General features: G+C 38.4%; 1 protein-coding gene across 1 annotated transcript in view; it reads left to right on the top strand.

The window, feature by feature from the left end:
- The window catches only part of LOC129667446 (uncharacterized), a gene marked incomplete at its 5' end in the record, with an annotated part of 278,923 nt that overhangs the window by 216,110 nt on the left and 38,099 nt on the right, over nt 1-24,714 (top strand). Inside the window, one exon of the mRNA XM_055595096.1 lies at nt 216-375. Within this exon, the coding sequence (XP_055451071.1) occupies nt 216-375 (160 nt within the window). The remainder of the gene's footprint in view (nt 1-215; nt 376-24,714) is intronic.

The raw sequence follows: 24,714 nt of genomic DNA, 5'->3' as shown, positions 1-24,714 counted from the left end.
AACACCCAGATTGCATTTGTTGCTTTAGAATATATAACTGAGAAAAACTTTAAGTAATTTCTGGAATTTAATTATCAAACCATTTCTGAAGAAAAAGAATGAGATAAATGAGCTGAATAAATAGATGTTGATAAGAAAAATGTAACTTGTTCAATACTTTGGAAGAAAAAATACATTTAGAAAAGCGAACCTAGCTAAGAATTTTTTTTCCCTAGGTTGCACCATGACTCTTGGATATTAGATGCATTTCAGAGAATCCACAGTGAAGAAAGCAAGTTCTTCATGCCCTACGATTTGGAGATTTCCAATCAGGAGCTGAGCCGCATCATAAAAAGGTCTAAGCAGTGGAGAGGCATCAATGGTGAGAGAAGGAAGGTGAGTTGGAGTGAAGCTGACCTGACGGTGCTGAGGCCTCCCTCCCTCGGCCCAGCCCCACATCAGCTGTGCCTTCCATTGTGCTGTTCTGGAAGCACTGTATGTACTATCTTGCTTGACACCACACCATGGATGCTGGGATTAGATTTTGCACTCATTTCGGTTTATTAGTCAAAATGATGTCTGTTATTCTCTCTCTCTCTCTCTCAAACACACACACATACACATATGAATATGTCAAAACTATACAAAATAACTGTGGAAAGCTCAAAGATAGGTGGGGATGGGCATTTGCTCATAAGGGATAGGCTTCAGTGGTTCTTTGAGTAGGCAGGAGGAAGGAAATAATCTTTTCTCCTGTAGTCTTCTGTTGCCTTTGTTAGTGAGTCCCTGGAGTCTCTTCCTTACAGGCACTATTTTTTTTCTTCTCTTTTTCTTTCTTTGTTTCTTTTCTTTCTTTGTTTCTTTACTCTTTCTTTCTTTCTTTCTTTCTTTCCTTCTTTCTCTTTTGTTTTAATTTTTGAAAGCACTGAATGTTTCCTTCCATGGCCTTGTCTGTCTCATTGTCATCAGAGTTTATGTATGTACCAATTTTTCTTATTGGTTTCTTACTCTATACAGACCATTGGTCTACTCCTTTTAAAGTATTGCTCTCCCTGTTAAAGGCTCTCTTATATACATATTTGACCCAGTAACTTATTTTGATATTTTCAGATGGGTAGCCCAAAGATAAACTACTTCAGTTCAACCCAAATCTATTCCAGACATGTTGTTTAATTAAAACATGCACTCTACTTGGGTCAGGACACCAAAGAACCGATTCTCCCATGGTCTTTGAATGTAACATTTTCGTTTACTGTGAATTACGAAGGACTAGCATGCAGTTTTTCCAAACCTGCCCTCATCTTGCTGAGTTTTATCTGATCAAATCCTATTGAACTTTTTGAGTTTTTCTTCTCTGATCTCTTTCCCTTTGCAGCATAGATGCAGGCCCTTGGTGCCCAGTGTGACAGAGCTATAGGACCTGGAGAACTGCGATGTCTATTTGTAATTTCACCCTGCTGTTGCCCCATTTTCACACTGTGAATTCCTTCTCTGCTCTGGTTACCATGATTTTTCTAACATGCAAATGCAACCCTGACTTTCTTCTCATTGGCTGTTTCTCGCCTACTTTTTAGAGTCCTGTCTCCTGAATCTTTATCCCTCACCTTTTCCATTTAGCACACACATTTTAAACAATACACATAACTCATGAAAGTGTGAATAAATTTACAAATATAGGTGCTCAAGGTGGCATGCACTCCTTTTTAAAGGAGATTCACCAGTCTGTGTTCACGACATGTTATGAATGCCACTGTCCGCGTCTTAATCCAAGGGTCTTCTTTGTAGATTTAAGACAGGCAAGACTGTTTCCTTTTGGTCATGACATCTTGTCCTACCTGATAGTTCAGTGTCTCTGACAACCTGAGAGTACGCACGGATCCCTCTGTCTTTGAAATTTTTATCTCCTTGTAGAATTAGAGTGGTTTCTCCATCTTTATATCATTTGTGTCCTTTACTACATTTTTACCAGATAGGTTCTAATACATGCATGAACCATTGGCATGTTAGTTAGTTAATTTGTTGTGGTAAAATACCATGACCACAGGCAACTCAAGTGTTCATTTTGGTCTATGGTTCCAAAAGACTAAATGTCCATGATAATGAAAAAGGCACTGAGGCAGGAACAGAAATCTGAGCGATAACATCTCAACCACACATAGAAAGTCTAGAGTGATCTGGAAGTGGGGAAGACTGTACCCCCTCACAGCCATGGCTCATGACACACTTTCTCCATCAAGGCTCCACCTCCTATAGGTTCCATACCCATCCCAAACAGACCACAACTGAGACTAAGTGTCCAAATGCATGAGCTTATGGGGGATATTTTTCATCCAAATCACCATAGTTGGATAATTGAACTTGCTTAATTTGCCCATGGAATGAGCCATATCCTGTGCTACCTACTTCACAGAGATTTAAACATTGGCTTACAAAACTGTGGGTTGTTTTACTTCACTCAGGTGTGTCTTTACTTCTGCCTTTTAGTTAACCTGACAGTAGAAGTGACTTTTCCCAGTTCGCTGTCCTTGAGCTGAAGCAAAACAAATTTAATTTTTCTGTGTATTCATCCTGGGTTCTCAATGACTTACAACAACATGTGTAAAGGTCCAAAACAGTTGAAATTAATTATGCAAGAACACTTCCTCTCTGAGATAATTTCACAGTGCCTAGGGTATGTATAAAGAGCATTTTATTTCATTATTAAGTTTCACAACATGGAAGTTTAGAAACTTGGAAGCTATCCAAAGTTGAGTACCAGGATTATCCAAAATGAAGAGCAGCAAGTTAAAAATAAAAGACAGAGGAAAGATAATTATTGGAATATTTGTTGGTTCCATTTAGCGATGGAGAAGATGGGACTGGTGTTGCATTGCTACAGAGAATATGGGAAAATGTTGCAACATTATTAATATGTATGTTGTCCCTGACATAATTACTTAGCTGATCCATGTTGGGGGAAAGTAGAACTCAGGAAGAAGCTTTAAACTTTGAGCGTCAGTAATTTGTGTGTGTTCACATTCAGGCAGAGCAGAGAAAAATGAAACAAGTATATTAAATGTAATTAAAGTAAACAATTTAACCAAAATGATGGCAGAGTAGATTTTAATTTAGAGGCAGTTGGACCATATCTCTACATAAACATCTATTATTCTCTTTACAACACATATTGACTCAGCCTCTGTCTGAGCTAAGAACTATGAATACGTTTCACAAATACTTTGAAGTCCCACAGAATACCTGTTATGCTGTGTTGAGAGCATTAGGTTTATTAAGAATGCATAGACTCTCAAGAGATGGCTCAGACAATAAAGGCTCTTGCTACCCAGTCAGAAAACCTCAGTTTATTCCCTCATACTAATGTCGTAAAAGCACAGATCTGACTCCCACAAGTTGTTCTCTGGCCTACACTTGGATACAATGAAGCACACATATATACACATGCACATGTGTATTCACACACACGTGGGTAAAATGTGGTTTTATACCTCTGCTACTGCGGTCACATAACCACACAGAGGCACACGCATATACGTAAATGGGGAATAACAAAAATAAATTTTAAAAGATTTTAAAATAAATTCATAGACTTACCTTGTATTTTAGGTCTCTTGGGCCTGAGATGTTTGTTTTGAAGCCCTTACAATTCACTTTCCATCTTATCATTCCCACATTGTCTCACCTTTGCTTGTTTAGTCTATTTCGGCAAGGAAGCAAGCCTGTCCTGTTGAACAGTAGACATGCTACTCTCAAGATGCAACACCAGTTTAATTGAGAACAATTATTTATAATCTAAAATACCAAACTAAGGACGAAAGAAGTATTTTAATATAAACTTTTTTCAAATGTGTTCACTCAGTTTCTTTTTGACATTCAGTCGTTCATCCAGTGTGTGCATACATGTCTGTGTCACAGCTTGGATATAGAGGTGGAGTATAACTTTCAACTTACAGGAGTTGATTCTCTCAGTCGACTATGGGAGGGCCCGTGGGGATCAAACTCAGGACTTCAGGTTTGGTGGCAAGTGCCCTTGCCCAAGGAAGCATCTCGCTGTTGCCCAGAATTCTCGTGCTCTCCTATTTGATCTAGAATTTTGTCATAGTGCTATTCAGGAATCACGTCTTCTTTTCATGTGCTGGAAAAAAACATGCACCATAAATGGACACTTTATAATATGCTTAATTTCCTTTTATTAAATTGATCAGTGCAAAAGCACAGAGCTTGACACTATGATGAGAACATTGTTGAATTTCATAATTTTTACATTTTCATTCATATAATTTTTCATTTGTGCAGTGACAGCCAAGATGATAATTTCAACATATTTTAGCTGTCTTCTTCTTCTTTTTTTTTTTTATAAGGAAAGGTCACTTTCAGTAGTCAGAAAAGACATCATTCTATTAAACTAATTTGCCTACATGCAAATTTTGTCATTTTTACCTCATTAACTATTTATCATGGAGTAAAAAGTATATATATTCATGAAGGGGCAGCTTGCAGCCTGATGGAGCTGGAACTAATATTTTGCAACTCTAATGACTTTTTTTGCATCCTTAATTAGATAGCATAAGGTTGATATGATTAGGTCAGGATGTAGTGTTTTTCATTAAAATACATTTTAGAAGCTGTATTCATAATCTGCCCTTGCAATTAAATAATGAGCCTATGAATTTAATATTATCGACCCAATTATTATCCCATGCAAACGTATACCTTTAATAAATTTGTGCCGTAGGACCTTCATTAGCAGCAGAAAGAATGAATAGGTTCATAGATTGAATAGCTATGGTTAAACTTATGTAATGATCTTAAATGTATCAGGAAGCAATGCTCCGATACCTAGGCATTCAATTCCAAAATGTGCCTTACTATTTGTTAAAGACTCATTTACATTGTAATTATATTCTTAAAGAAACTACCACTTTAACAAAGGCTACCGGAGGTATTAAAACAAACAAACAAACAAACAGCATATTAGGTGGAAAGGAAGGTGAGAGGCAGCTGTACATTATGGGACAATAGCATGCAAAACTTAGAGATATACCCAAGAGCAAAACTGGAAAGGATAACCATGTAAAATGTTCATTCTCAATGCCTGTATTAGTCACACACAGCCATGGGCAGTTGATGAAGGTGATGGTTTGGGTTGTTGCACGTTAGTGTCATTGTTTGAAGATGGTTGTGTGGAAGTAAGAAAGGTCTTCTAGAACGTGAATCACCTTCTGCTCAAGTGAATGTGTCCAGGGACCAACCTATTTCACTCATCTACTATTCAATAGTTGTTACTGATCTACTAACCGTGCGTTGGAGCAATAAAAACAAGTGATTGACATATTTAGCTCATTCTTCAAGGAAGTTACTAAGAAGGTTGTGTACAATTAATAATGTTTTAATGAAAGAAGATAAAAAAACCACATGCCTGTTTAGTAAGGAAGTACATAGAGAAGCCAAGCATCAACGTCTGTGAGGCTATGGTTGGCAGTGATAAATATGGCAAGATGGCAGCCAAGGCAGAGGAGTTGCTGATGAGGATTAGGAGTGGGGATGTTAAGGTTTTTCTGTGAAAAAGGAGGGAACACATAAAATGATAGAATAGTAACAGGAATGCAAAATTGGACACTGGAAGTCTTTTTTCCCTTAGCTGCAACAATAGATAAAGGGGTATAAAATAACAGACTGAGAACTTAAAATTGCCTAATTATGGGGACTGTAATTTTCTCACAGGCTGCAAGAAGCCATTGAGACTATTAATGCAAAGACCTAAGTCATGTATCTAGGGCTCTGGGCTATCTTTGCACTGAATTCTATAAATTGCTTAACTTAAGGACGTACTATTTTACATCACTGAAATAAATTAGTTTAATGTTCTCTGTTCAGTGTTCCACTATTAATTGTTTATCCACTGGAATATCTAAATTACTCATGAAGTTTTCTAAATACCCAGTTCACCAGATCACACAAATACTGTTTGAGTTGTTTCACATGTCATTGAGTGGCCCTTATGGAAGCCTGAAGCAGATGGATGAATCCTTGAGCCTTTCATTAGCTTGATGGGAACTGGAAATTGAAGGAAGAAGAGAAGTAAAAAGTCAAAATGAAAGCAGGGAAATTTGAATCAGAGAGAAGGTGGAAATGGAAACCGAGAGTCAGACTGAATTCAAAGGAGCAGCTGGAAGAAAAACACCTGCAAAATACAGACGATTGATGGTCTAATATAAACTTTTTATTGGAGTGTGTTCATTTTACGGAAGGATTATTTCAGGAGGACAGTTTTGCACAAGTGTCACACCTACACTGACCACATTCATCTCTGACCTTCTCTTTTCTCCCCTTTTAACACCTATTTCTATACTTCCATTTCTCATATGTGTATATGGTCACACACACACACACACACACACACACACACACACACACACACTATCTAGGACCCTAAATAGGGAAAGCATGTAATGTTTGTCTTTCCTGCAATGTTTAACTGTAAAATGGTGATCTCAGTTGCACTCATTTTCAATGACCTTTGTTCTTCCTGTGGCTGAAGATTCCATGTATGTATTTGTGTATGAGTTTATATGTATCATCTATACCTCTGTTGGTGGGTATTTAGTCTTAACCCATAACTTGTCTATTGTCAAAAAACTTACAGATACAAGTGTCTTCTATAGTAGGATTTAATGTCCCATGAGTATATAACCAGGTGTGCTGTACTACCTCCTATGGTAGTTCCATATGATAGTCCACACAGATTCATATGGCAAGAACCCAGAATGGCTGGGGAGCTGGCTCCGGAGTTAAGAACACACCCTACTCTTCCAAAGGACCAGAGTTTGGTTCTTTCAACCCATGTAGGACAGCTCACAACTACCTATGACTTCAGATCAAGGGACACCAGTGTCCTGAAAAATGAGGATGTCTCCACTCACATGAGCACACATCCCCTCACTTCACATAACTAAAAAATCAAGACTCCAGACTCTTACTGATTGACACATAAATAGGTTTTTGGGACTAGAGGAAGTGAAATCTACTTCAGATAGAATTAAATGGCATAAGAGTTAAGGTGGTGTTTAACTTATTGAGTTCTTTCTCTATTCTGGATATCAGCCCTCTGTCAGATATAGGGTTGGTGAAGATCCTTTCCCAGTCTGTAGGCAGTTGTTTTGTTTTTACGACAGTGTCCTTTGTTTTACAGAAGCTTTTCAGTTTCATGAGGTCCCATTTATTGACTGTTGATCTTAGAGCCTGTGCTGTTGGTGTTCTGTTCAGGAAGTTGTCTCCTGTGCCAATGAGTTCAAGGCTCTTCCCTATTTTTCTTCTAACAGATTTAGTGTATCTGGTTTTATGTTGAGGTCTTTGTTCCACTTGGACTTTAGTTTTGTGCAGGATGATAAATATGCTTTATTGTACATGTGTACATCCAGTTAGACCAGCACCATTTGTTGAAGATGCTTTCTTTTTTCCATTGTATGTTTTTGGCTTCTTTGTCAAAAATCAAGTATACATAGGTGTGTGGGTGTATTTCTGGGTCTTTGATTAAGTTCCATTGATCCACCAGTCTTTCTATGACAGTACCATGTTGTTTTTATTACTGTTGCTCTATAGTATAGCTTGAGATCAGGGATGGAGGTACCTCCTGGAGATCTTTTATCATATATGGTTGTTTTAGCAATTGTTTTTTTTTTATTTTTCTATATGAAGTTGAGAATTGTTGTTTCACAGTCTGTAAAGAATTGTGTTGGTATATTGATGGGAATTATATTGAACCTGTAGATTGCTTTTGGTAGGATGGCCATTTTCACTATGTTAATCTTACCCATCCATGACATGGAAGACCTTTCCATCTTCTGATATCTTCTTCAATATCTTTCTTTAGAGACTTGAAGTTTTTTCATATAGGTCTTTCACTTGCTTGGTTAGAGTCACACCAAGATACTTTATCCAAGATACTTTATGTTATTTGAGGCTATTGTGAAGGGTATGGTTTCCCTAATTTTATTCTCCCCATTTATCTTTTGTATAGAGGAGGGCTTCTGTTTTGTTTTGTTTTGTTTTAATTTTGCATTCAGCTACTTTGCTGAAGGTGTTTATCAGCTGAAACATTTCTCTGGTAGAATTTTTTGGGTCACTCATTTATACTATCATATCATCTGCAAATAGTAATATTTTGACTTTTTCCTTTCTGATCTGTATCCCCTTGATATCCTTTAGTTAGAAGTTGAACACCAACACACCATTAAATTGGGGTACAAAACTAAACAGAGAATTCTCAATAGAGGAATATGGAATGGCAGAGAAACACTTAAAGAAATGATCAGTGTCCTTAGTTCATCAGGGAAATACAAATCAAAACGACCCTGAGATTTCACCTTACACTCATTAGAATGTCTATGATCAAAAACTCGAGTGACAACACATGCTGGAAGGATGTGGAGAAAGGGGAACCCTCCTCCACTGCTGGTAGAAATGTAACCTTGTACAAACACTGTGGAAATCAATCTGGCACTTTCTCAGAAAATTAGGAATAGTTCAAGATCCAGTTAGTTATACCACTCCTTGACATAGATTCAAAAGATGCTCAACCATACAATAAGGACATTTTCTCAACTATGTTCACAGCAGCTTTATTTGTAATAGCCAGAATCTGGAAACAACCAAGATGTCCATCAATGGAGAAATGGGTACAGAAGTTGTATATTTGTGCAATGGAATACTACTCAGCAATTAAAAACAAGGAAATCATGAATTTGAGTGAGGTAACCCAGAAACAGAAAGACAAACATGATATATACTCAATTTATGAGTGGATATTAGCCATATAATAGAAGATAAACATATTAAAATCTAAAATTAAAAGTCCTAAAGTCCTAAAGAAGCTAAACAACAAGGGGGACCCTGAGGAAGAGACTTAATCCTTATTCAGAAAGGCAAACAGTATAGACATCGGAAATGGGAGAAGACAGGGAACAGGACAGGAGCCTACCACAGAGGTCCTCTGAAAGAATCTACCCAGCAGGGTATCAAAGTAGATGCTGAGTCTCATAGCCAAACTTTGGGCAGAGTGCATGGAATCTTTTGGAAGAAGGGGGAGATAGAATGACCTGGAGGGGACAGGAGCTCCACAAGGAGACCAACAGAGTTGAAAAAATCTGGGCCCAGGAGGGCCTACAGAGACAGATGCTCCAACCAAGGTGCATGCATGGAGAGGAGCTAGAACCCCTATTCAGATGCAGCACATAGGCATCTCAGTTTCAGTGTGCATTCCCTAGCTGTCTCAGACATGAACTCAAGGTGGCTCTTAGATCACCTCCTCCTGGGATGGAAGCCATGGCAGCCTACAGCGGAAGACAATGCAGCCTGTCCTGATGAGACCTGATAGGCTAGGGTCAGATAGTAGGGGAGGAGGACCTCTGTATCAGTGGACTAGGGGAAGGGCATAGGAGGAGAAAAGGGAGGGAGGGTGGAACTGAGAGGAGATAAGGGAGGGGGCTACAGCTAGGATACAAAGTGAATAAGTCTTAATAAATAATAAATTGAAAAAAGAAAAAAATAACAGATAAATCAAGATATTATGAAAAAGAGTGTTAAGGTGACCAAACAATGCATGAATGGTTTAGAATCATAGATATAACCCTAGAAATTATAATGTTGGTCCTCTAGTAGGAATTCCAATGAGACTCATTCAGGATTATCCCATGGATATGTTCTTTAGTTTGCCAAGAGGCTATTGATTCCCAAGTCACTAGATTATTCTAATAAGAAACACATTGTATTGAGCATAGCTAAAGAATATTCCTAGATGATCTCACCCAAAATAATTTCTGTTCAGTAATTAAGTATATATTCTGAATCTTAAATATATCCTGAGTTGTTCATTCTTCCCAATAGTTATGGCTATTAAATAATTTATGTGAACATAGACTATGATTAGAATACAAAATTTTAAGTTATTATGTAATAAAGAGGTTGACAGTAACCCTCCTACTTGGAAAATCTGAAGTTTTGGCAACATTTTAGAAAATATGCTAGAAGAATGGTTTTCAAAAAAATGTATAGCAATAGGAGTTTCACTTTTACATTTCCAAAGTCATAGCAAAGAAACAGCAAAGTTAGAATATCCTCTCGGTTGGGTGGTCTTGGATAATTGAAACACCTTTCTTTTTATCTCTAAAAGTCCAGGATGTTTGTATATAAGCTAACCAACACATTGTTAAGCTTTTGAAAGGCTATTTAGCCATAGAGAGATTGATCTCTTCTATAAAATGGAAATGATAAATAACAACCAAAGAAAGGAATAAGTAGAACTTTCTGAAGACACCTCAAATGTTTGGGTTTTAAAATTGACAAAGATCTATTGCGTTCCGTTAAGTACTTTCTCCCTTAATTCTAAAATTATTTCTATTTGAAGTGAAGTCCAATCCATATGTTTTTGATTCATTAACACTTAGTTTGTTAGCATCCTTTTACTGGAGTCATGTATAACAGTCTTTTCATCTTTTTTTTATAAGCTTATGTTCCTCAGACACAGGAAATCAAGTTTTTCTAAGAGTAAACAAACTTGAACTCAAAGAGACACAGGGTTTGGGGGCCTCTGTGTGTAGACAGCACCTATTAGCTTTGAACCACTTCTCCATTCACTATGCAAATTTTTCTTTAGCATGCCCTAGAATGAGATATATTGCTAATTAACTGAGACAGGAGATGCAGTGTTAGATTTTATTATTTACTGAATTTTCCTCTTACATTAATTCTTCTTCATGATGAAACGGCCCAACTACTAACATATTAATGAATGAGTTATTAATAATGGTTATTTAATTGCCATCTCTTTATTTATTCTCATTAATAATACAGGAGCTACTTATCTTTCAATAATTATGTGGTGGCAAATGAAATCTACTATAAAGCACCAAGATATATTCCTGTCTTTCATTTTCTTTGAGAGTAGAGTATTCTTTAACATGAAGGGTCAACACCGCTTTTTCGTATTTTACTGACACTAGGGAAGCACCAGTCCTTCACATGGCTTGAAGGCACATAGATTTTAGAGGCTGAAATGCAACTTCATCAATATACTGTCTCTGTTGTGACCTTAGATGACATAAACTTATCTAATTGCTACTGTTGAGTACTAGCAATTTTTTTTTAGCAGTGATAAAACTTGGATAATTCATCATTGGAAAATACCATCAGAATATCAGTACCTGCTAAGGTAAATTGTTTTAACTGATGTTTTCTAGTTGACAGTTAGGTTAAGGGTCAAAGAAACATGACTAATAAATCTCTGTGACTATTGTAGGCCATTTATATGTTGAATCATTTAATTATTAAAACAAATAAATGTGGCTGGTGAAACTCACTTTAAAGATAAAATCCTGAGCCCCCCAAGTCACTAATGTTTTTCTTTTAACTGTGCCTTCATCTATTCCTCATATGTTCTTTGGTCACTTTTAATAAACTAATAATTTTGTTATAGATGAAGGCAAGCCAGACAAAGCAACCTCTTATTCCTGTGGGGATATCAAGCTGATGATAAAGTTACGACAATGCAGCAGGAGCTGTGTGGTTTGTTGGTAACGTGAAGAAAGACAGTGTTAATTCTTTTAAAGGGGTCAGTATATGATGAGCCGAAGGGATATTGAAGACCTCAGCAGTCGCAGGACAAATTGTTACCAAAAGGAAGGCATTTGAATAAATAAATAAATAAATAAATAAATAAATAAATAAATAAATAAATAAATAAAATACAGTATTTTTGAGAACAGAAACTATTTCTAGTGGTTGAAACTTACCTGCTGTAATCCTATAGGCCTAAGTGTGGATAGGAAGGTCAGAAATGTGGATGAGCAGAGCGTATGCACTTATCCGGACCATGTGCCATAGTTATTGGTCTGCCAGGGGGTCAGTGCAATTGGTCACCCATGAGGTTAGTATAATTTGCTACTAGTCATATCTCTTTGATCCACTTCAGCTCCATCTTTTAACAGTCAAAACCAGTCCCTTGTCTACCACTCATACCTAAAATAACTCCTTATGTACCACCTACTTCTTCACTCAGTGACTTGGTCTTGTAATTAGCTGGAGAAATAAATGATTTTGTCTTTTATACATTTTGTAATACTTTGGCTTGTGAAATATTTAGTATTCCTGCTTCATATCTTGGAAAGGTAATCACAAGACTTCAGATCATGATATACTAACAATACTGACAGCTATCATTTCTCTGAAATAATCACAAAAATAAAATACACAAAGAGTGACTTGTAGGAAATGAATGAATGAATGTTAAATCAGCAGCTAACACTAGAGTGAATAAATCAGTGAATGAGTTTGCAGATTTAATTTCCACAAGATACAGAAACATAATCCACTTTATCCATCATTCTTTGACTTTTGGAACAGTAGAAATGAGCAAAGCTTGGGAAATTAAGGTTCTGTCTGCTTACTTTCCCATTACCACAAGGTCACCTGTGCGCACGTGTATTCTCAGAATCTGTCTATCGTTCCTCAGGAATGCAGAGCAGGTTTGACATATGTCCATGGTTATATATTGTCATTTCCTAGTGAGCATCACCTGTACTGTGTCCATTCTCAAACAAGTTCCTGGGACAAACATGTCCTATGGTAAACTGAAGAAGGGCCAAGGGAGATAGGAAGGTAAAGATTGGAAACCAATCCTAGAAGCTGGAAAAAAGTAAACATGAGAAGATTGCTTGAGTTCAATGACTAACTAGAACCAATTGGTTAAAAATGAGTCATTGTGTCAAACAATTAGTGAAAATGTCAGCCACTAACTTTTGTCTGCATTCATTGTTAGGCTGCATAATTACATTGATTCAGTGACCCTGCATGGAATTTTAAAACAATCTGAGTTCAGTTTACATGCTGTTTTTACACATAACCTTTAATCAGTAACATTTCCACCTTATTTTTAAATTCTTCAAAGCATCATTTTCAGAACATAGTGCTTCAGTGTAATAGATCACAATTTATCAGTGTCATTAAATATTAGGCTCACAATTGTTTTGTTAGTGTTAAATACTTACTTATGAAGGATCTGAATTCCTAAATGCATTCAGTAGGAAGGTTGGTAGGAGGAGTAGAAAACTCAGGTTGACCTCTGAATTCCTTATTGTGGTCTCCAAGCGTGAAGATAATGGAAAGGTGTCACAGAGTTTTAGAGAAAAAAGTAACTGCAGACTCAACCCAATAACCACATATAAAATAGTTAAATGTTTTCTGGTCTATTCAAAATTGAGGAAGGCTATTATCTCCAAATGATAACTCACCACCAAAAGAAGAACAAGTTTTAAATACAGAACCCATTCATTAAAGACTCAAAATGTTTAAAACTCCGGATACTTAGCCACCAACTGGTCAATGTGACTTATCAAACATGCCTATGTACACTTTGAAATTTAAAAATTTTTAGAACTGTCTTTTACAGTAGAGAAAACAGAATGTAACATTTCTGGTGCTATACCAATAATAAACTGATCCTAATGAATTCAGGAGTAAGTAATTCAAGAGTAGAGGTGGGGAGACAGTTGAGACAGAATCAGCTTTCCTGTCCTGAGCATCTATATGTGGTCTCATAGAATGGAAGGCAGTAAATATTTTCAGAAATGGTTTCAGAATGATTATTTTAGGAATGATCTTATCACTTGATCCGGTAAATTCACTTCAATGATGCTACCCTAGGAAAAATGTAGAAATGCAAATAAATATTGAATACTATAAAGGAAGCTATATTTCATCACATTACAGAATCATCCACAGGCTTATCATGTGGCCATATCTTCCTGTGATGCTGAAGTACAGGGGTTCCTTGTTATCTTCATCTGCTTCATAAATTCCCTCTCTTTTATGGTAAAGATGTTATTCTCATAATTCCGGGAGAAAATACTTATAAAATCACTTTTTGAAAGGACGAAACACCAGGCAGGACTTTGGATCCTACGTGGCCACCCTCACATTCCATTCTGGAGCATCCACTCTGCAGAGGAAAATGATTCAGACACAACTGGTTCTTTGCCATGCGGTTCTCACGCGTAGGTACGTGAACCGTGATAATCGGCAACAGGCTTGCTTGTCACCTGTCTTCAGCAGGGAGGGCAGAAATGCACACAAAGCTCCTGTGTTGTAAGAATGTTTGGCCAACACGTTTGTAGCGGGTCTTGTTCGCGCTGATGGTTATCGTAGTAGGTTTGTTGACTCACTTCTTGGTGAGTTGGTGACAGAACCGAGTGAGGCTGTATCAGGGTGAGCTGTGATTGGTTGTCCTCTTTGCCCTTGTTTTTCTCCTTCCAGCGAGCGACACGGCTACATTCCCTTTGTCCACTGCCGACTGCGCCAGTTGCGGTTTATGCCACAGTGAGGTCCTGAAGCCCAGCTAAGCTGTCGTGACTGACCCTGCTGTACACTTTGCAGGCACAGTCGCCATGCTGGGTTCCCGGGGACACATACTCATCCCTTGGCCCATTCTCTGGCAAGCTGTTGGAAAAGCTCTTTTATACTATGGCTTGTCACCGGGTCGCTGCCATGACTCACTTGTCCCTTGGCTTTAGTTACCTACTCATTGTTGATTTCCTGATATGAAAAATATACGTTTTATGAGGGTTTTAGGTAAATATTTCATGATTCATAAGACAGATTCTGCTTTCTCTAAAGGAATGGCTTTCACACATTTGATTTTATTCTTTTTTTAATTTCATTCTTTCTCCTGCTATTTCTTTCCCAAGTCTCTTCTAATTGTCTCATTTACACATAAACTTTAGAAACTGTGAGTTACAGTTTTGTCATTTGTCATAGTAATGGAATAGACCACGTTGAGAAGTTGTTGCTCAGCCAAAAGCAGCAGTTCTCCAAACTTTTAAACATCCTTCATGTTTATACAAGATTTTCAGGTGTTGCCAAATCAAATGTATAATTCTAGAGAATTTAAGCGTAGGTAACTGAATAATGTTGATCCAGATGTAGATTTCAAATGGTGTATCGTATTACAAAGGAAAATCACACAATCAGGAATGGAGAGGTAAATGATAGTTCAGTGATGGACTGCAAACATGAGTACTGGAAGTTCCCAGCTCTTACAGAAGAGGGGTACCGGAAGTGCCCAGCTCCAACAGAAGAGGAGTGCTGGAAGTGCCCAGCATGGACATGAGATCTGCATGAGGCCAGCATCTGTAACCCCCGCTCTGGCAGTGGGCAATGCTCAGGCATCCTATGAGCTCATTGATCAGTTTAGATAGTTGGCGAGCTTAAGGACCTTCAGCAAGGGACCTCGTCTAGGACCTAGAAAGGTGGCACAACAGTGAGGGACACACGCCCCCTTTCCAGAAGGCCCAAGTTCAGTTCCCAAGACCTAGTTTGGATGGGATCTGCCACCCTTATCTGGGCACCTGCATTCATGTGACCTATATATATACAGACACAGATACATAAATAAAAATAAAATAAATATTTAGAAAATGAGCACTTTTTTTTAAACAAGTAAGAAACAAGTAAAATAGAGAAGTGATTGAGGAAGACAACAGGTATGATATTAAGTCAATACCTGTACATATTGTCCCAACGCCCCCCAAAAATAATGAGAATGGAGAATATCCCCAAAAATAATGAGAATGGAGACTTGTTGCCATATGTATTGAGTTTGTATAATTGTAGAATATAACGTCATGTATGAAAAAATAATTTTAAGCCAATTTTTCCTGTGGACATAACAGAAATTAAATGCCCATTTCCTGAAATGTCTGTATTCTACTAACAATATCTATATTTACATTTCTTAAACTCCACCCTATGCTTGCCTGTTTTAAGAATAAGATAAGTATCTCTTTTAAAAGAAATGACAGGCGTTGATTTGACTATAGCTAAGAATCTCACAATTATATCTGCCTATGATAAACATTAACAGTCTCGTTTCATATTTAAAATATATTTACTTCTTTAAAATGAATAAAATAAACTTTACTAGTTTTATCAAGATATAATATTTCTGCTATAAACTACTTAACTCACCCAATTCAGTGATTTTTTTATCATGTTTACAGGGTTCAGCAAACATCACCATAATCTCATTCTGAACATTTTCATCACCCCAAATATTATCAAAGAAATAGAAACCTTTATAGAAAGTCATAGACCAGGAGCTTGCTGAGAAAGCATTTTTTTTTTAAATCCAGTTTAAGAATCAATGCTCTAGACACTATAGGGCTCAGGACAGACCTGACTTCATTCAAAAGAAGTTTAGTAGTGTAAACTACTCCTCTCTACCCAAAGATAGTGTTATCCTTCTATACCCTCTCTCCAACTATTATAGTGTAACCTGTCCCACTGCACCCTAAAGACTTACTTACTGTAGACTGTACTGTGCTATCAGGCATTATGAAGTACAGATTCTCTTCTGATAAATTGTTTTTCTGAGTCATTGTTTTGTCTTTCACAGATTCAGATTCACAGGAAATAAAAACTATAGTTTTCACTCAAAATAACAACATGTAGCAGAATTCTGGGATATGCTGTGGCATAATTGCCACACAGAAAGAAAGATGTTATTTTCTTCAGCATTTCCCCAGACCAACTGTTCCTCTTGAGTCCGTGCAGTCCTAAAGGAGAAATACCCTTTAACTATACTCTCCTACAGCTCATGACAGCTTGGTAATGGACACGTCAAATAGGTACAAATATTGTCTCAGTTACTATTGTTATGATGAGACACCATGACCAAAGCAACATGCGAAGAAAAGGGTTTATTCAGCTTACACTCTCACATCACTGTTCATTATTTGAAGGAAATCAGGACAGGAACTCCAACAGGGTAGGAACCTGGAGGCAGGAGCTGGTGCAAAAGCCATGGAAGAGTGGTGCCAACTGGCTTGCTCCCCCTGGTTTGCTCAGCCTGCTTTCTTACAGAGCCCAGGACCACCAATCCCAGGGTGTTACCCTCCAACATCAGCCACTAGTTAAGAAAATGCTCTACAGTCTTAGAATTCAGTCCTCTCAGATGATTATAGCTTGTGTCAAGTTGAAATAAAATGAGCCGGCACAAATATATATTTTTTACACTTTAGAAATATGCACATGGTGCTAAAAATTATAAGAAAACTCATCAAAAACGCTTTATGCAATTCTGCTGTTTCTGATGGAAGATATCCCATTCTAAATGAATGTATGTTACTTCCCAATGGATTATGACATTCAAAAAGAAATGCAGTAGTGGGGAATATCTTGGACACAGAGGGGGAGATGTAAAGAATCCGCTTGCACTGTGGGAATAGTCTATCCACAGAGAGGTAAGAGCGCAGAAGACACCAGTACTGAGATGGTAGCAGGCAATACTCTCTGTGGGAGAAGCCATTGCTCTGTCTTTCTTTTTAGCCGAATTAAAAATGGCCGCACTTCCACCCTCTGATGCTTTTGATAGACGATGGAAGGGTAGCAAATTTTCACCTAAAACAATCAAAGGCTAAGCGGTGCGTGTCATCAGCATCACATAGTAGAGTCTCGAACACGTTGTCACATGATGCTGTTTTTTTTTTTTTTCTCCCTCCCCGTAAAACTTAAGGTAAGAGGGTCAGTTATTCCATATTTAGAAAATTAGTCCTCGAGGAGTCATCCACCATTCAGTATAAATGTCTCAACTCTTGGACAGTTTTCCAGTCACAACTATCATATATTTGATAACGTCTAGAAAAAAAAAATGTGAAAAGCTCCTAAATCACACAGTCTCTTAGAGTCAAACAGCTTACATTTTGATGAGCTTTTCTTGTAATTTATATACACGGACCCAAATGCACTCAAACCTAAACATTTAAAACAACAATGCCCCGGGTTAGATGTTCAACCTAGAAATCTCGTTTTATTCACTCAGAAAACATTAGCCAAGCTACTTAGCATTTTAGACTCTTTTTTAAAATTCTACTGTCAAGATGTTCAGAAAACCTTGATGAGGTCCACAATCAGGCTGACATTTTCAGATGGCAGAAGACCACATATGAGATCACAGTAGCATGCTGCCCCGGAATCCCATTGCCACAATGTGGAAAATTTCCAAGTCTCATGTGTTAGTACATAGAGCAGATTCTAAAGTTGTCTTCCCAACACAAGATGTATAGAGACAGAAGAGCATGTTGCTTTGTTCAGAAAGAGCCAACAAGATTGAGACTGAACAGAAAGACACTGTGGTTAGCTCTTTAAAAAAAAAAAAAAGCCATCAAATCAATTATTTGATTCCTCTCTTCTCAATCTGCAATGAAAATGAAGACATAGTGAATCTAGGTGAAGAGGGAATCTGGGTAACAGAGTCACACATGCTTTTTCGCTTTGCCTTTATTCTCAGAACGTGCAGTGGGAAAAGCTAGTGCTGATTTACAGCTTCCAAGGCCTGAGGACAAACAAGCAGTGGCCACGGATATTCTGGAACTCACTCAGTATACTTGCTGTCAGCCTTTGTATCTTTCAATCTAGAAGCTCCTTTAACCAGCATCACCATCATTGGGGCCCTTTCCAAGGATTCCCGTCTTCAGACACATGTAATAATGAATGTAGTGTCGAAAATAAATACCTGAAGAATTAAAACAAATACCTCAGCCCACCTCCACCATTCATATGAAAACATTTTGAGTTGCTTCTGCCTTAGCAGCCTGTCTGCCCCATGTTGCAGGGAGATCAGGGCATTTGCAGATACCATAGATGGGGAGTGGAGTGGAGGACCCCCAAAGCCTAGCGGGTGTCTCCTCAGAGTGCCTTGAGCTTGTCCTCAGCATAATCTTTTCTTCCTCTTTGTCTTCATCCTCATCTGTCTCTTCCCCTTTATTTGTGTTGTGTTTCCTTGAAGCAGGGCATCACTATGTAGCCCAGGTTAGCCTGACACTTTTTTAAAAGAGTATCTTTTTTTATATTATTTTGGATCTTTTAATTATTATTATTATAATTTATGCACTTTGTATTGTGGCTGAGGCCCCTTTCCTTGTCCCCTCCCAATCCCATCCTCCTTCCCTCTTTTTCTCCATGTCCCTCCCCCAGTCCACTGATAGGGGAGGTCCTCCTCCCCTTCCATCTGACCCTAGCCTATCATCAGGTCTCATCAGGACTGGCTGTACAGTCTTACTCTGTGGCCTGGTACAGCTGCATTCCCTCCAGGGGGAGGTGATCTTATGAAAGAAGGGGGAGATAGAAAGACCTGGAGGGGGCAGGAGCTCTACAAGGAGAGCAACAGAACCAAAAAATCTTGGCCTGGGGTATTAGCAAAGACCGATACTCCAACCAAGGACCTTGCATGTACATAACCTGGACCCCTTGCTCAGATGTAGCCCATGGCAGGTCAGCCTCCAAGGGTGTTCCCTAGTAAGGGAAACAGGGGCTGTCTCTGACATAAACTCAGTGGCTAGCCTGGCATTTTTAATCCTTCCTCAGCCTCCAAAATGCTGGGCATATAGGCCTGTATTGCATCCAAGTTTTCTCATTTTTTTTCTGTTGTCTGTTACTCTTTCCTTTCCATGATATATAATCACATAATAGAAATGCATATATATGTATTCCAGGGGTGAGGAGGGGCAGAGATGGGGCAGGTTATTATTTTCTCTTTTTGCTCCTCTCTCTGGGTTCCACTCAGTATAAATCACTCCATAAGCTCCCGACTTGAAGACCTGGGGATTTTAATATGCTGCTAGTAAGCACAGTTTTATAGACTTGTTATTTTCATTCCAGCTTTGTAAGCAACCATGCTGGAAGCCATGCATGGGTTAAGCAAAAGAGTGCTGAGGGTCTCACTTGCCTCTGTATTTGGCCTGATGACCTTGAAAAATGCATGTGACTTTTGTAAGGAAAGCAGTCAGGTTGACCATGTCTTTCTGGATGGAACCATAGCTTACAGCAGGAAGTGCTGCTGGACCTGAGGATGATTTCAAGGCCCACTGGCTAGGGCCCTGTCAAGTAGAATGAGCCCATAGAAGGAACAAGCACAGGGCTAGCTTTGGATGATGGTTTTGTTTTGTTTTTCACATCTGTACTTATATGCCTTGTTTATTAGCTTCAATAAAATCGCCAGTGTGGCTTCCTTTCATAAATAGCATTGCTCTCTGAAATAAAAAAAATGAAATTACTTGACTTTAGATTGATGTTATTGGCCATTCCATCTTCTCTCCCCAGTCTTCTCTTCTACTTCAGGCAAAACTTAGCCTCCCTCACGTTATCTTCTTTGGGCACTTGATGCGTAGTGAAGTGAACTTCTTAAGACACATATATAAGACAGACGACATTATTTAGCTCTATGAACCATAGCGTTTAACTTCCATTGCTTGCATAGCTTCGTGTTTAAAGAAAATTAGGGTCTCCAGCTCAACTTCCATACATGCTTTTCTAGAGCTGGATGTACTTCTCAACATAGATTTGTTTTTCTTCCTTTTACTATTTGTAAATAATTCAGTAAGGCCCTTGCACATCTATGGTTTCCATGTTAAGATAAAGACTTCATCGTCCCATTTAATAAATAAAGGGACTTACAGGAGCTACTAAGATAGCTCAAATGTGCTGGGGGACGAACTCAGACAAAAGCTTAGTTTTTTTGAATTTAACAATCATGGTCCATCTTTTTCCTTATTTTCCCTCAGCTCTTTGAACTGGATAATAACACAAAGTATAACCGTAAGGTGTAGCTCACAGAAGAATTGAACACAAGAGCAATAAGATTTGCATCTCATAGGACGAGAATAGAATTCTATAGAGTCTTATAAGTTTCTTTGAAAAGGAATTAAAAAAAAAGATGATTATGGTGATGATGAGATGGCTCAGTGGGTAAAGAAGTTTATACCTTTGCACCTGAAGCCTGTTGCCATGTCAGTCCTTAGCACCTACATTGTGGATAGAGAGAAGTCTCTTTCACAATCTGTCTTCCATACACACACGCGCACACACACACACACACACACACACACACACACACACACACATGCATTGTGCACTCACACTCACATACACACACACTAACTGGATAAATATAATTTAAAAATGAAGAATTCTAAAATGTAATATATGTCTCTGTCTCTGTCTGTCTCTCTCTGTGTGTGTGTGTGAGAGAGAGAGAGAGAGAGAGAGAAAGAGAGAGAGAGAGAGAGAGAGGTGTCTACACATCATTATGTCAAAATCCCTTTGACAAGACAGAAAAGTCACACTCCTCCTTGGAAAGAACATGCAGTCCTATCAGAAGAGACAAAACTATAAACATTATAAACGAGGAAAGAACCTGAGATCATTGTTTCTGTGACAGTGTGTTCTGCAGGACTGGCATGTTTGAAAGAGCATAGGAGAGGAATGTGAAAGCACACAACACTGCAGGCTGAGCTGACCGCTGAAGTGCTCATCTCCAAATATGAGGGACTGAACTGACCTGGCACCTGGGAACAGCACTGTGTCTCCTCTTTTAGGGGCTTCCTAACACATAGCACTCCGCTATGGCTGGTTTAAGAACATTTGCATTCCATGTGCAAATGGTCATTCACAGAACTGTGGAGAGAATTCTTAGTTCTTGCATATTCTAACAGAGCTCATGCAGGCCTGAATTTACAAAAGAATTTGCTAAATGTTTAGAAGAAAGGAATGAAGAGCTTGTGAAGACTTTCGAGCTCATAGAGATGTTTACGGCCCCTCCATGGCTAACTGACTCAGTTGCAAATCCCTGGCCTATTAAACAACACTTTGCAGACGTGGCTGCCACACCGCCTCTTCTAAGAGCCCGTATAAATTTTTAGGGACTTCCTACTTCCTTGCTTTTTAACTCCCAGTTTGCTTCTAAGCAAAGGAAACTCTTTACAACCCACAGGATTGAAAATGATCTCCTAGAGTACTTGACGGTGGCAAATGAGGATCTTTATGGAGTTCATTTTCTGGTCTGAGAGACACATTTTCCCCCAGGTGGTTCACAGAACTATGACAACTGATGGGATGCATAATCTGACTTCAAGGGGAACAGGGGTCTTTTCTGTCTGAAAGCATAATTATCCCACAACAAGCTCAATGTTAGGAGCAGGACAACATAAGCAAATATGACATTTACACTAAAGAATTATACATTTGTCTTCCCGGGAAACAGAAATGGAGGTGAAGTTAGGATGTTTTTGGATCATAGTAAGGAAAATAATTTGGCAAAAAAAAAAAAAAATGATAACAATTGACTTGTTCCTAAAATGAAATATCTGATATCTTAATATAACATCTTGAGCCTGTTAGAGTTCTTAAAATCCAATGGTAGTTTGCCAAGGATAAGAAATATGCTTGCATTATCTTTAATGGCCAGACTTCTTAACTGGAAGGATGCGAAGAGAAAAGAGGGTTGGGAAGGTTACAGGCCAAGCCAACCCCCATACTGAGAGCCACCATGTTGCTTACAACTTCAATAAACTTGCTTTTGTAAAAAGAATTTGTTCTGCAGGCAGCAAATAAAGTTTTACTTTTCCCTAACATAAAATGGAAGCCAGACAGACCACCAGCCTGCAGTTATAAACCCCTCTTCCAAACCAAGAACCCCAGGGTTTATTTGATGTTACAGGTCAGAATATTAAAAGTCACATGTGGAAATAAGATTATAAGGGCACCAACTTCCCTTTATAAAAGTAACCTCAGAAAGGAAAGTCCATTCACTCTCATTCTCTGAATTCAGTCTTTGGAAAGTGCTAAAGAAATAAGCTGGCATTTCTAAAGAAACCTATGAAGGTGTAGTGTATTTGACAAAACCTCTCAAAAGAACCGATGATTAGGTTGCCTCAAAATGCAAGCAAGGGTTTAGAGAGAGAAATACAAAAGCTCATGGAATGGAAGTCGTATCAATCCCCTTTGTATCACTATGACTGTATTACCTTCAATTGACCATTTACAGGAGGAAGGATTTAGTTCAACTCACAGCTTCAGGAGGGTCTGTGCCTTATAGGTGAGAAGCATGATGGAGCTACTCCATTTGTATCATGGTAGGCCGAGAAGCACTGATGATGGCAGTACACAGGCAGAGTAACACACTCCCAGGGGTCCATTCCCCATGATACTTTCTTTTTCAGTTACATCCATCCCCCCAAACTTACTGTAATATCCCTAAAAAGTGGCACATTTTAGGGATATGGTATTTAAAACTTGAACCTCTGGGATATCTTCTATTTTTAATATATAATTATATAACAAAAAATCTAGTATATGCTACAGATTATTTGGAAGAAAAAAAAAAGACCTCACCCATTCACCAATCAGTGGGTAGTTACTTCTAGGTTTTTAGGAAAAGTGCTAGTGCTAAATGGGCATTTATTTTCTATCGTGGTACACTAAAGTAACTCGTGTGGATTGTTATTTATTTCTATGTAACTGTGTGAGGTAAGGGCCGTTGCAAATAAAGATTTTTGAAGCACACAGCTGTTTGAAAATGTGCTTAAGATGACACAGTGCAGCTGGGTGCAGCAGCACACACTTGTAATCTTAGCACTTGGGGAGGCAGAGGCAGGCACATCTCTGTGAGCTCAAGGCCAGCCTGGTCTACAAAATGAATCAAGGACAGCTAAGGCTGCACAGAGAAACCCCGTCTTGAACCTCCCTCCCCCGCAAATATTACAGAGAGTGTAAGATCAGAGTAGGACATTGAACTCAGGACAAATGAAACCAGGAATATACTTATGGTAGGTGTGTGACATAGATTTATCCTGAAACGCAGATGTTCAGCTCTTGGATATCTAAACTAGAAAACGAAAACGTGTATGTGAATGTCTCCATAGTTACAGCTAACATCTACAGAGAATTCAAATGTTTGTTAACTGGGGAATAGTCAAATAACTCATATAATGAGATGTTATTCACCAATAAAAAGAAATAAACTACAAAATAAAATAGAACACAAAATAACCTCAATGATGTGCTAAGTGAAGGAAGTCAAACGCAATATATCACCATGAGAAAATGAATTCTGACATGATCCTTTACATAAGCCCTGATGTGCACAGACTGGGTCATCTCTACGTTTGAGTTCGGGGAAGAGTGTTAAGTACAGAGGACATTCACTCCAGTCCTTAGGCTAGACTCTAGGGAAAGGATAAGAAGATTTTCTGTAGGTGTAACTATGTTAGTCATTAGATTAAAAGCTTGGGATTATTGTGGGTAGACCTGGCTTAATCAGTTTTAAAGGTGATTACCTTTAAAGGGAAACCCAGATCTTTCTTGAAAAGCCAGAGCAAACACAAGAGAGTCCTTTGTTGTCTTTGAAGACATATGTTGTGAATTCCTATGGAAAGAATCTCTGGCCAGGACCAGAGGGTCCAAGGGCCTCAGAGGGTTCCCGAGCACCAGCCACTAAGAAGCCAATGAGTTAGTTCAACAACCACAGAGACCATTTTGCTGAAACTCTGAATAAGCCTAAGGGTGCACAGTTTTTCAGTCATGCTGCTAGTAAGAACCCAGTATAGTTGTACCCATGACTGAAGTTTGCTAATGCAGAGTACAGAGATTCCAGCTAGCATGGATTTGTGTCTAATAGAAACTATGTAGTCAAAGTAAACTTTGCTTTCGTCACTTAGTTCCTAGCTCCTTTCCTTGCTCCACAGTAATAAAAATAAATTAACTTAGCACATACTGCTTAAATGAAATATCTGAGCTAGGCACCTAAAACCGCAAGGGAAATGGATGTAGCTCTGGACATAAGAGTGTAGCTGATGAAGAACATTGTGTGTGTGTGTGTGTGTGTGTGTGTGTGTGTGTGTGTGTGTGTGTGTG

The sequence above is a fragment of the Psammomys obesus genome, unplaced genomic scaffold (genome assembly GCF_907164565.1).
Source record: "Psammomys obesus unplaced genomic scaffold, mPsaObe1.curated_primary_1811, whole genome shotgun sequence".
NCBI classification, from domain to species: domain Eukaryota; kingdom Metazoa; phylum Chordata; class Mammalia; order Rodentia; family Muridae; genus Psammomys; species Psammomys obesus.
This window is presented reverse-complemented; position numbering and strand designations above follow the sequence as displayed.